This window comes from Melanotaenia boesemani, chromosome 6 (genome assembly GCF_017639745.1).
Source record: "Melanotaenia boesemani isolate fMelBoe1 chromosome 6, fMelBoe1.pri, whole genome shotgun sequence".
In the NCBI taxonomy this organism is placed as follows: Eukaryota; Metazoa; Chordata; class Actinopteri; order Atheriniformes; family Melanotaeniidae; genus Melanotaenia; species Melanotaenia boesemani.
This window is the reverse complement of record NC_055687.1, coordinates 21,434,826-21,448,320: the sequence shown is the minus strand read 5'-3', so window position 1 is coordinate 21,448,320 and position 13,495 is coordinate 21,434,826. Positions and strand designations below refer to the sequence as shown.

The 13,495-nt window shown below is 35.6% G+C and overlaps 2 protein-coding genes across 4 annotated transcripts; both read left to right on the top strand.

The window, feature by feature from the left end:
* The first annotated feature begins 90 nt into the window (after positions 1-90).
* fxyd6l (FXYD domain containing ion transport regulator 6 like) lies at positions 91-8,885 on the top strand. Of its 3 annotated transcripts, XM_041986802.1 has the most exons (11): positions 91-225; positions 338-367; positions 2,122-2,178; positions 2,314-2,340; positions 3,965-3,988; positions 4,200-4,223; positions 7,000-7,074; positions 8,162-8,198; positions 8,389-8,426; positions 8,508-8,532; positions 8,617-8,885. In XM_041986802.1, exons 3-10 carry the CDS (start codon positions 2,127-2,129, stop codon positions 8,510-8,512), a joined length of 282 nt encoding a protein of 93 aa, XP_041842736.1. In that variant the 5' UTR covers positions 91-225; positions 338-367; positions 2,122-2,126; the 3' UTR covers positions 8,513-8,532; positions 8,617-8,885. The 3 variants fall into 3 exon arrangements, with proteins under 3 accessions (XP_041842736.1, XP_041842737.1, XP_041842735.1); XM_041986803.1 differs by lacking the exon at positions 2,314-2,340 and having other exon boundaries at positions 8,617-8,881; XM_041986801.1 differs by having other exon boundaries at positions 120-367; positions 8,617-8,884.
* A 694-nt stretch (positions 8,886-9,579) lies between these two features.
* fxyd7 (FXYD domain containing ion transport regulator 7) lies at positions 9,580-12,893 on the top strand. The gene is made up of 6 exons (XM_041986835.1): positions 9,580-9,740; positions 10,532-10,567; positions 10,708-10,782; positions 11,192-11,264; positions 12,394-12,431; positions 12,511-12,893. The coding sequence occupies exons 1-6, from the start codon at positions 9,728-9,730 to the stop codon at positions 12,528-12,530; spliced, it is 255 nt and encodes an 84-aa protein (XP_041842769.1). The 5' UTR covers positions 9,580-9,727; the 3' UTR covers positions 12,531-12,893.
* The last annotated feature ends 602 nt before the right edge of the window (positions 12,894-13,495 follow it).

Genomic DNA, 13,495 nt, shown 5'->3' with positions numbered 1-13,495 from the left:
CTCATGGCAATAATAACTAACATAACAGGAGCTCTCCTTGTCTCCTTGATTAGTACACAGGGGCAGCTCAGGGTAATTTTTGGGAGCAACTTCAGTGACTCCCCGCCCCCTTCTGCTTCATTCCTGAGACAAGACCAAGAAGGAGCAGAGCTTGGATGAGCAGAGCAAACGTTTCTGCACAGAATGCGGCCATTATAATTCTTTTTCTTCTTCTTCTTCTTTTATGTGAGGTTTTCATTTTCTAATATTTTTCTGGTCTTACGAGATTTGAATTCCTTTGGCTGAAGTAACAATTAAGTGCTAAACTTTTTTTTGTTTTCTTTTTCTTTTTTCAAAGTTTAAGTCATTGGTAAGAGGCTGATAGACGGTAAGTTTATTTCTACTCCCGTTAAATTTATATCACGGCATTTTTCATATCACTGAAATCAGTACCTAATGCCATAATATAGTTCGTGTGTTTTGATTATTTGGCCTGTCTTTCAGTTTCCTTACTGTATTGCAATTTCTCGACACATAACTTCTAGTCTTTATTACGGTTGCTGCGCTTTACCACGTGACTGTTTCGTTCACTCAAATAAATACACCGCTCGCGCAAATCTGATCGCTTTAAGTAGTTTTTGTTTGTTTGTTTGTTTGTTTTTGCATTTACAAGTACATCAAGTTTTAAAAGGTATTTTACTTTCTGTGTGCTTCATAATACCTCAAAGTGGACTGAGTTTGGTGTCACACCTCTGAGTTTGCCACCAAGTTTGTGGCAGTTAAGGAAATTCCTTCCTTCAACAACTAGAGCTGGGAAAGGGTCACCCGTTCAGCACAAAAACATGAGAATGTCAATGGCTGAGCAAACAAACACAGAAAGTATTCCTCTTCCATCAATGTGCTCCCATACGGAGGCTGCTGCTGGGCTTTTTGTTGTTGTTGTTTTTTTTTTTTTTTTGTTTGTTTGTTTTGTTTTTTTGAGGGGGTTCTTATTTGCAGACTGCATGCAAATACCTATTTAAAATAATCCAGACACTTATATTTCTTTTGGGCTTCATGGCCATCTTCAGTTATTCTCATTATTCTTCTAAATCACTCAGAAGGTGAACAAACAAGATTATTGTATTGCTTTATGTTAAAATAATACATTTTTAAATATCATTATTAAACCTGACTGGCAGGCCTTTGTTGTTAATCCGGCTCTCAGGTCTGAAGTGTTCATTTCTCTCTGCTCCAGACCCATGCTCACACCCCCACTCTAGTCATGCATGAATCCCCAGCAGTGCTCAGGGCCAGGGAGGTAACTCTTAGCTGTGTTAAACACATGCTTTGATCTTTGTGATGCAAAACATTTCATTTCATGGCATAGATTTTCTTCAAGTGTAAAGCAAACTCATATGTCACTGCTTTGCATTTGTGTTGTCACGATGTGGGATTGTTTTGAAAAATTTGCCTGTGAAGTGAGCAAAATCGTACTTAGTGTGCTATCTAAACTGAAGTCACTCTTGAGCTCCTGTGTCCAGTTATGTAAAGTGGTTGTGAATCATCAGCCTGTAAACATATGGTGTGTAAGAGAATCCCAAAGGAATGATCTGGATAATATATAGATAGAAAAACAGCCCTGCGAGGCTCATACTTCATGTTGATGACCCCGCAAAACCAAAAGCAAAGCCCACTGACTAAATATCAAGTGCAACTCAACACCGACTTTGCTTTGCAGCCCTCCACTACCAAGCGTCTTCTTTTGGGGTGCTGAGCTTAAAATAGATTCCCCTCTTTAACCCAGAGCCAAGAGACCAAATTATTAGGACATATATTCTGTTAACATTTATGATCGTGTTATGTTGTGTACTCTAAGTGGAGCATTATGTTCCTACCAGGCATGGGTCATTGGAGGGCTTAATTTCCCACTAGGAATTAATTTCAGTTTAGTTCTAGTTGTCATTAGAACTTAGTGTTTAGCCTTTGAAAAAGTGTTTACCTCTGTGGTTGAACCTCGGAAATGTGTGAATGATGTAATAAAACTGTATTAAGTTATATTACTGTTTTGGGTTTGGCCAGTATTTTTTTTAGAAAAAACAACTAACTCAGCTCATTCAAACTTTATCTGACTGGCTGCTTTGCCCTAACCCCTCTTAACAGGTACAATGGATCTCGTTGTACTGGTGGCATTTAGCTCCTGGCTGGCTCCTGCACTTGGTGAGTATCATTTTCACCATATGTTTGAGAGCTTTGGAATGAACCAGTCTGTGTAAACTTAATATTCTTCATTACTTCTCATAGCTGTGCTATGAGTTCCTCGAAGCTAAATGAGCCGATGTTTCTGTATAACAGGATCAGCGTTTGGCAGGGAGATGTTTGGTAAGGTTATTTTTGCACTGGAGTGGTGGAGTGGTCAATGAAAGTGCTGGACATGTAGATTTATCAAAGTTTTTGTGCGCTGGCTTTTTGCATGGCTTTGTTTGCAATGTGCTCTTTTTGGTCAAAGGTATGGTTTTTTGTGCCAGTACTGCATTTATTATACAGTATTTATTTTATTTTTTATTTTAGCTTCTTTTTTTTTTCTTTTTTGTCTGGAATGTCCATGTTTTGCTCTGAGAAAGGTCATGTCTTTCTTTTGTCTATAGTTTGAATAATCACTTGTTCGGACTACAGCCAAGTTTTCCATTTTAACACAGGTCCTGGTTTCTGACTTGTATCTTTGTGAGTCCTGCATGCCATCAATTGGACTTGATGTTAAGCAGATTTGCCTACTCTAAAGTTTGGGGGGGAGGGTTGGTTTTTTTCCCCCTCGACTCTTACATGTGACTGCAAATCAGACCTCATCTTTTAAGACTTGTCAAAAGCAATATGCTAGAAATGTGTTTTGCTTCACAGAGAAAAAGTTTAACATTGATTTACAGGCTTAGGAATGAGGTCAGAGGTAACACTAGCCCTCTAACTCTTACTCTTCAGTGAGCAGGCTGCAACTATGTGTATAAAATATTAATCTTTGTGGTTTTAAATAAAAAGCACTCACCTGTAACAATTCATTTTATAATTAATAGCATCACTAATGTTAAGGATATGAGTCTTTCGGTAGCTGTCAGATAACATTAAAACTGAGCATTGACAAGCTGCTAATGGCTGCAGTTTACAAAGCTGAACACAGTCAAAGGAATATTTTGATAACAGCTGAAAAAAAAAAAAACATTAATTATACAAAATGTTGGCCGGCATTAGCATTTATGTAACTCCCAATGTGCCCACTGCAGGGTTACATTGTTCTCAATCCAAATACTGATGCTCATATAAACACAGTCTCCTTTGTGTCTGAAGTTGGTTGCTTAATTGTTGCAAGACTGATTCTGATTTGATCAAAGAGGTCTGTACTTTCCCACATTGCACCATTAGCATGTACGAGGGGAAATCAAACCAAATGTACTCTGTGTGAACAAAGGTGAGTTGATCTTACAGTTTTAAGTTGAGGACTCAGGTGTGTTTACATGTGTGAAACTGGAGGAGTTAATTGTTTTGCACTGATTTAGAAATGGAGCGTAAACAGTCACATGAAAAATAAGCTCATTCTGAGAAAACATTTGACCTTTCTTTCACATATTTATCCATGCTAATATTTAATCCTCTTTAGTAATGTCAGACTGGCCTGTCACTTTAAAATGGGGCTCTATCTGTTTAATCTGGAACCACTGGTTTTGATTGACTCTGTCATATTTATTAATTAGGCAGTCTTTCAAATATGACCAAAAGTTAATTCCCACGGGGTCACCGTTTCACATTATAGTAATGTTTATCCTAAAAAGTGACATAAGCGCTTTCAGCTGAATTCATTATACATTACTTATCACTATATTTGCCCTTATCATACACCAGTATACATTTGCATTGATAAAAAAAAGGACTGTGTAGTATGTATTGGTGTTCCACATCACTTTTATCTGATGAGCCCCACAAGCTGAATTTCTTGTTTTTCCTTCTTCTTTTACAGCTTCATCAGCAGATGATGACAAAGGTGGGTATTGTCGAGCCAAAGTTTAGAAAAGTCTAATTATTAGTGAAATTAGTACAATGAAAATGGTTTCATCTGCCAAATAAATTGGTACTGGCACAAAACTGAGTAATGTCCTGCTGAAAGGCTGGTGATATAATGAGCACTCTCAGAAGTTTGTCAGTGGATTGTTCTGCCTCTCATTTGTTTCCTCTCTTTCTCTCTGTCCCACTAGACTTTGACAGTCCTTTTCAATATGGTGAGTACTGAGCACAGAACGGTGTTCCTTTATTGGTCAACCCTCTTCACAGGAAACATGCCTTGTTTTTCCTTGAGGTAATGGAAAACTTCTGGAAGAGCCTCAAAACAAATACTTCACATCCTGCCCACTGTGATGATTTTTAGTGCAACCAAGGGACCAGCTGAACATGTGCATTCACATTTTATTCAGTTGTTTACTCCCTTTTATTTATTTATTTAGGTGTTGTGTTTGTGCTGATGATAAACCGGCTTTTTCCTTTTCCTTTTTAGGACACCACTTCTTCAACGAGCCAAGTAATTCCCACTGGGAATGTTTTATTTTTTACATTTCATGTTTCCTTATTAGTTAATGATTTTACCAGAAAAGCTGGAATAAGAACAAAGTTAAAGGAAAAAGTAAAAAAAAAAAAGAAAAAGAAAAAGAAAAACATTTTACAAGTGGCAGGCTTTTTTGTCTTTCTGGATAAAGTCTTTCCCACATTTAAATTCAATGCATAATAAAACACAGAGTCTCCACATATATCCTACTTTACTAACCCGATATATATGCACATCTTTAACTTTAAACCATTTGTCAAAAAATAAAAAGTCATCTTTTTTTTTTAGAAGCAAAACCGATCAGAGATGTGTGGATAGTAGATTTCTAAAATCACTTTAAATTTGTGTAATACTTATTGTAAAACTTACAAATTTGTCAATCTTAGTTTTTTCATAAGTATATATTTTTGTCGCCATTTTAAAGTTAATTTGATATTTCTTTTTGAATCAGGATAAGATGTTTGTTTTATGTTTATGGAAGCCATATTTATATACCATATAATATAAACAAAGGAAATGACATTCTTGTGTTTTTTTTAACTCATGGTTTGAAGCACCTTAAACTTATAGTGTGTAACTTTTAAAGCCCGTAGAATACTCTATAGCTACATAAATATGAGCTAAAACATCACTAGAAATTCTAAAAGTAGAGAAAGAGACTCAAAACAAATATGACAAGATAATATGTTTGCTGAGTGCAATGGTTCAATATTGTGTATCTATAACTGATGAAGTGTGTTAGCCTTTACTCAGAGTATCTCCTGTGACCTCCTTGTGCAACAATAACTCCTAAAAGTAAAACTGTTGATCAGTCATTTAAGACTTAAATTTTAAGGATGTCCTGACATTTTCACATGTTTGGAAACTGTCCAGGACCTGATCTAATAACATGGGCCCAAACCATGATGCTACCACCACCTTGATTCACTGTTGTTTTTTGTTTCTTTGTTTTTTCCATTGTATTTTTCCCCCAAACATAATGCCTCATGTCTGCCTGTTTGTTTTCTTCATGAATGTGTCAAAATGTCTTTTGTTTTAGTGCCTGGCTTGTCCACATGATGATTAGAGAGCTGCACACATTTTTCTCACTTGACTCACCGCAGACGGTAGATTCAAAGAGATTGCACCGTCCCCCATGACCTCTATCTCATAGCTGTAGTTGTTGCAAAGTAAAGTTTTTTCTAGATCCTTGAAGAATGAACATTTCTTCTTTTCTGGCATGGTAAATGTTCAATATATTATGAAATGATCCAAGATCTCAAAAATCAATGATAAGAAAAACTCAAAAACCTGAAAATACAATTATGCAGCACAATGTTTTTTTTCCCTTTTAATCACATTTATCTGGTGTCTTTATATGTGAAATCATACATAAAGAAGTTTAAAGTAGCTCAGTTTCAGCAGTTACAAAATAAATTTGGTTTACATTTGGAAACAATATGATATTGAAATATGTGAGTAAGATTGGCTACATCTGTATTTTTACTGTATACTTTATTTTAGGGCTAGTACTTTAACATAAGACACTGATATAAAAGTCACTCCTAGTGGAGCGTTTTGAGATTGCAGTATTTATTAGTTTATTTCAGTAAACGATATCAGTATTATACACTGTTGGATCATTGTCCCTATTAAATAACTATTACATAACTCTTACAGTGAAACATTCTTGTCTAAGTTCTCTCTGTCTTGTTTTAGGCCTGTTCTGTTTAAATAATGTGAGAAATCTAGACAATTCATAAGGTTCCACAGATATTCAAGTACAGTCACACATTAGCTTTCATTTTTTTAATAGTTATCATCATTATAATAATTAGTTTTGTTCAAATTAACCTGCTCATTAAATTATTATCATATTTGTTCATTTCATACACTTAACTAATGATTTTATAGCCTGACAGTTCCTTAGAGGCCCCAGGGGAAAGTATTTACAGCTTCTCTGTGTTTTTTCTTCTTTCTCTTGTGGCATTCTGGGGATTTTATCTCCTCTGCTCAAATAACCAAGATTATTAAGTTGTAGTCTGAAACAGATAATGCTTTCTTTTCAGTGGCTACGAGCCAGAAACGTTGCAGATGACACGCTTCATTGCACGTTTTCAGGACAGTTTACTGATACATTTTTCACAACGAGCCTCAGAATTTCTTCTTCATTTGTTTGTGGTTTGTGGAAAAGATATCTTCCTTTCTTGTTTTCGTGTTTGTGTATTAACTTTAAAATGAAAGTTTTTCTGAAACAGTTTGTCAGTCCTCAAAGCAACAGCCAGCTATGGAGCTGAAGTTAACCGTGGTGTTTACAGTCCTTGTGACTGCAGATTACAGGAATGTGTGGTGTCCCAACAAAACCATTTCTACAGTGCTGCCTTTCAATTAAAATGCTAATTAAATATCTCAGAAAACTCATCAAAATGTTTGTTTTTTTGTGACTGAATACTTTAAATCAGTCTTTTTCATTTCAGATTATGAGTCTCTGAGAATCGGTGGACTGGTTTTTGCTGTGGTGCTGTTCTTTCTGGGCATCGCCCTCATCGTCAGTAAGTACTCTAGTACACAACTCGAGCGTGATGCCCGTACTATCTGCTGAGTTCAAATAGGGCTGCAAGGCAAGCAGGCTCCAGGCGCCCTCAGAGGTCTGGTAAAGACACACAGATGCATCTTGCAGTGTCAACACACGAGTTGGCTTTTATATCTCATCCCCTTTCTCACACAATGTCCTTCCAAGATTTCTCCTCCGAACTGCCAGCTCATGCTGCTGCTTCTGCCAGTTGTAGTCCTGAAATCTAAACCAGCCAATAAATAATTCAGTGGTATTCGTACACCCTGCCACAGTGTGTTTCTGCACTCCAGTAATATTCCTGTGTAAAACTTTATTTGAATAACAGATTTTTTTGTACACTGTTTTTTTAAAAAGTGGGACATAAATTAAATCTTTGTTACATTTATTCATCATACAGAGGGGCCGTTGATTTCTACATATATGTTATTATTTTCAGAATCTTAATCATGTCCTTTGTTAGCTGAAACCACTTGTAATTGGAGTTCATGAAGAAAATAATTTGGTTTTGTCAACTTCAACTCCCAAGACACAAAGAGCAAAGAGAATTTTTTCTCTTGAGGCGTTAACCTTTAGTGGAATTGCAGAGCTGATTATCTCAGAACAAGAAGCTCTGCTCCGAACATCTGCATGATTTTTTTGCTACGACATTACTCTTACGGTAATAATAATAATGATTTTAATGATGATGAGTAAACATGGCATCTTTGTGATAACCACAAGAAAATTAAAATTTCATAACCAAATATTAACAGTCTTAGCCTGCACAGCATAGGGAACCATGTGTTTTGAATTTTTAGTTATACAACTGAATTCTCTGGTTATTTACTGACATGTAAACAGTCTTGGGCTCAGTAAGCTGGAAGTTTGTAAGGTCTCCTAAGGCTTGTAGCCCAGAAGGGCTTATAAGCACATGTTTGTGTTGTGGTAAGATCTTTGATCAAAAGCAGTGAAAAAAAAGTTTGTTTTGAGGGGAAATTTTTTATAAATCTCTTTTTTACTACAGTGTAGTGGCAATGACCTGAGAGCCCTTTGTTATTGTTTTTCTTCTTTCTGCCCCCAAACAGGTCGAAAGTGTACCTGTTCAAAGAGTGACAAGTCAAGGTATGTTTTAAATTCCAAGTATTTTAACAGTTTTTAAATCTCAAATTAAATTGTATTTTGATTCTTTCTGTCTTTTAAGTTTAGTTTAGCTCTGTAAGGAACTTTTCTCCCACTTCTGTTTGATAGGGTTAAAAAAATAAAGCTGATTTTAGTTTGTGATTGTCATTACTTTACCATTTATGTTCCTCAGATCCAGGGGTCTTGGTGTGGAACCAGGAGTCCAGAGGGGTAAATGTTAATCTTTATTTTATAATAATAACTATAAATGTTACTTATTTTGTGGCATTAATCCAAACCCTCTTTTTACAGTTTAACAGACACTAAAGAAAAACTGGCAAGTATCCGACAAACAGCTGTGTATATATAAGGAGCTGAAAGAAATGCAGATCAAACTCAGCATTTTTACCTCTTTCCACAGTCTGATTGTTGCCTTTAGGTGGCAGCAAACACCATGATCACAGCAGAAGACAATCATTTCACAAGCACAACATGAAGCTTTCTTGAATTTCATAATGTTCCTCTTCTTCTGTTTTCCTATTTTAATGTTTTTATCATCAGTAACTTTCACCAGTTAATGTTTCACCTTTATAAAGTAGCTATAGTCTGATCATTTATCATTTATTTTTTTGTGACTTTCAAATTTATGCAAAATAATAAAGCAAATCTTTTAGAAAAAATATCTATCTTCCTCTCTTTTTTTTAGAGTCATGCATCTGTAGTAGTCCAGTGAACATAGCCTTCTATTATGCAGCACTCCAGTTCCTGCTGACACTGCAGACACTTCAGTTGCACATGCAGTAGTAACGATCAGCAGTGAGTGTGGACTCGATGATGTGCTGAATTGAGCAGCTTTTGAAAAAACAATACACCTAATTGTAGCCATCTCCGTTTTTCTATGCTGTTAATTGTCAGATTTTCCACCGTAGTGATTCTAGCAGCCTCTGCAAAGATAAAAGCTGCATATGCAGACTGTATTTTCCCTGGAGTTACAGGAACAGGCTGACTGCACTGCACAAAAGAACACAAGACAAAACTGGGTGCACTTCCAGCATGGAAATCCATATTTCTGCAGTGTAACCAAACATCAGTTTTAGTAGGAAGCATTCAGGAATGTTGGTGTGAAAACTGTAATGATTTAATCAGCCATCTTTTTTTTATAACAAGCCACATCTTAATAAGTCATAAAAGGCTATTTGGTTGTCAGTAAATTGTTGAAAAGAACTAATTTGCTATAAGATATTTATTCTACCATTTATTATAACTTTGAGGTGCCATGGTGACCTAATATCCCCAGGAAACTGGGGCTTAGATTTTTTTAATACTGGGATTGCCCGTGGATTGCACCAGTCGGTGTAATGTTTCATCATCACCACCAGAGGGATCCTGCTGGTTTGACACTGAAGGTGCACTAAGCTGCTTTCCCTGCTGTGCTGTCCAGTTCTTCCACTCATATCCAGGCTTTAACTGCAACCAAGTAACCTGCTAAATTTCCAGGAGATAGAGCTCTTCCACATCTCTGCAGTGCAACCATGGCTACAACAGGTTTGTTTGTTCTTTTTTTTCCCTTTAGGGGATCTTTAATGGTGTTGTATTCAGTGCATAAAGAATTTAGTAGAAAATAGAAGAGAAATACATCTTTCCCTTTTAACAAGTTTGGTGATTTTATACATACAAATTAAACTGGACAAATTGAAAAAAATGTCATTTTAATGCCTATCTTGATCAATTTGTACTTCACTATGCTGCATTTAGTGGAGCTGAAAAGTGCTGATGTATGTTTCAGTGTTACAATAAGGGAAATTCTTAAGTAAACTTCCCACTATAAGACTGATATTTTGCACTTCTCTGAAACTGATTAGTTTGTGTGAAAGTGGGAAAACAGTAAGGCAAAATAAAAACTGCTAGCGTAGCCCCTTGGGACTGAGGATTTAGCAACACGCAGGTAATGTTATTGACTTCCTGATAACCAACTAAACTGGCACAGTCTGTAGCCCACATCATCTTTATGTATTCAGAATTATTTATTGCATTGCTAAAACACATCTTTTAAAATGCCCCCTCAACTCTATCACTTTTCTCCATTCAAGCCCCCACCCCTTCTTTTTTCTGCTGTGATGCTGCTGCTGGCTTGTAACCCATTTTTTCTGCTGAGCGAAGATGCTGCATAGAGCGCCTCTGAGTGGAAAAAAAAAAAAAGAGTGTTGAAGTCAGACCTGCAGATCTAGGGAAGCTGAAAGCCCTGCCCAACTAGAAACCCACCCAGAAAGCTCACTGTGTTGAAACAAGTTCCTTTATTTGATTTGATGTGTGCTGATGAGACTCTTTCTTTGCAGAATCAATCTTTCCAGACCAAAGCGACTTTGATTATGGTAAGGTTTTTACCATTTACAGTACTAGTTTTAAAAACATAAGGGCACTTTGTTTTACATACTGAGTTCTGTGACTGCAGTATATAATGAACTCCAATAGGTGTGTTTGGTGAAGTCCCACACGCTTTTGTCCCTTATAGACTATGAGACATTGCGGACCACAGGCGTTATCCTCGCTGTTATTATGTTTGTCTCTGGCATTTTAATAGCCCTGAGTAAGTTTAGACATTTTTTTAAATATAAACTAAATTTTTAAGTTTATTGGATAGACATAATATTAACCCTGTAACTTATTTATCATTCCTCAAACAGGTAAAAAGTTCACAAAATGTTTTAAATCCTCATCCAAGTAAGATTTGTGCAAGATTTAGTGGATGATCTGCCCGTGCATGGTGTATGAATTTGAACTGATAACCACTGTAAGCTGGGGAGAAGAAAAAAGCAACTTCTGTTAAAAATATTAATAATGATTTCCCAATTTTTTCCATCTCCCTTCCCTGGATGCCACTTCTCTAAATACTCCCTCCCTATACACAGCCTAAAATACACCTCCAACACATTAAGCTGTTTTACACAGAACTGTGCGTGCATTTAACACACTCTTCATGTGTTGGTTGTGAATAGGCGGTGTACACCCAGCTGATGGCATGCTGCTTGAATGGCAAAACAAGAAGAAAGACAAGCTTCTGTTTGAAAAGTACAAAGAGCTGCACAGTGGTCTTATAGCTAAACAGGGTTTATATTTGAAGGTTTGTGAGCTCTGTAAGTTTCAATATTTCTGCTTAAATATGATATCAAGCATCATCATATTTACAAACAAAAACTAAAAGAAGATAAAAATAAAAAATAACCCAATATTTTTAAACAATGATGGGAAAAAAATCATACTTGGACATTTCTTTGAGGAAAATGATTCAATATCATATCATTTTCACAACATAAATGCATCTGTAACATAGCTGATAGGTCTGATTCAGTGTCATATCTGTTAGTCTGATATCTTGTCTACAAGTAGAGGAGATTCACAACCAACATTTCTGCAGGAGAATCCAACCAACTAAGATCATTCCAGGATAAAAGCTTGTGTGAGATTGAAAAAAAGAGAAGGTTTATAGTGTATGTTTGGCGAAAGGAAAACACTTCATTTCAGCTTGAGAACATTATGTGTGCCGCATGGGGGTGGTGTTCTAATTTTTTATGCTTGTTTTTCATATCTGCACTTGCTGTACTTAATAGGACAATTGCTTTTGAGTTATATCAGTAAATTCTAACAGTGAATGTCAGGACATTCGTGTGTGCAGTGACTCAACAGATATGACTAAGCACACAACTCATTTTACTAAAGAATTGTTCATAAAGAATAATAAAGCGTTTTGCAATGGCCATGTTAAATTCCTGACCTTGATTCAAAGGTCAGGAAATGTAAATGCTGCAGAAGAGCAAATGTGAGCCAACCCACCATTACCTCAGATATATATATGTGAATTTTTTTTTTTTTACAGTAAACAGAATAAACAAGTATTTGTATTTCATTTCCTAAATAAGCTTCTATTTGTCTACTTTTAGGACATGAGTTTAAATCTGTTGATGTTTTGCCTCATATTTATGCAGTGATATATAAAATGTTAAAGAGTTCACAAATTTTCAAGCACTATTAATCAAAACTCTGTGGCTTCAACTAAGCTCATTAGCCCCGATAATACAAATAATTTATCAAGTGCAATCTTAGTTGTTGCCACAGATTTAAAATAGTTTCATTTGTAATTTTGACTATTTTAAACTATACAATTCTATGTACTAATTTGTATCCTTGTTCCTAAATGCAGCTCAAGCTCTTCTGGTACCCAAATTCCAAAGACAGAGAGTGAGTAAATTAGACTTATTTGAGCCACGGTCGTATTCATCCTCTCATTGTCACTTTTTCTGATGTGTTTCTTTTTCAGTTACTCCTCCAGCCGTATAGAAAATGTAGAATGTGCATAAAAAAGAAGAACGCCATCCACTGATCGATACAAGAAAATCCACACCAGCTATTTTGTAGAAATTCTTCCTGAGATAAAATACCTCTGCCAGCTGGATGGATGGTTGGTGGTTATTTAACAGGGTTTCCCAACATATCCTAGTATGATCACAACCATCCCACTGAATTCTGATAAATAAAGATATTCCCATCAATAAGACTCCATAAGGTGCACTTAAAGAAATATTACAAATGTGATTTCTCATTTGTATATTTTATTCCTGTTAAACAATAAAATTGAAAGCATGGTTACACAATATAAATTTGTCATAAATTTGTCAATTTTGCATTAATGCACCTGCATGTACTGATTATAAGTGACATATGCCCTTTGGTTTGATTAAAAGTCATTTTCTGTTCTGTGTCAACTTATCTGGGTGTTTCATAGAAGATAAAAAGTGGAAAAAAGAAATAGCTTAATGGCAGAATAAATAGATAAAAAAATAAAATAAAAATGTAACACAATGATGAATATTAAACATTATGTAATGCCTTAAATGTTAGAACAACCTTTGGCTCCCATGAAGCCTTAACAGTTTACTTACAACTTTCAAATGACAATAAAGTATGCTCAATACTCATTTTATTTATAAGTTTCCTTAAAATAGTTTTTATAAATTATTATAGGGAAATAAAATCTGAATTAGGAATTGTCAAAAATAAACAAAAGCGAGATAGGAATGACAGTATCCAAACAAGCAATATATTCAATACCTTGTTCACTTGTGAGCTTGATCTCTTTTGGGGGTTTTACAGGAATTTATCACAAGTCTAAAGTCAAAGATGACACACAAGTGAGAGACATGAAATTAATTACTCATTTCAGCTTTCTATGTGTCAGTAATGGTAGGAGGAAAGGGGCTTGAAGAATAAATGCTCCACTGAAAGTCTAAATTGCTGTTAGCTTT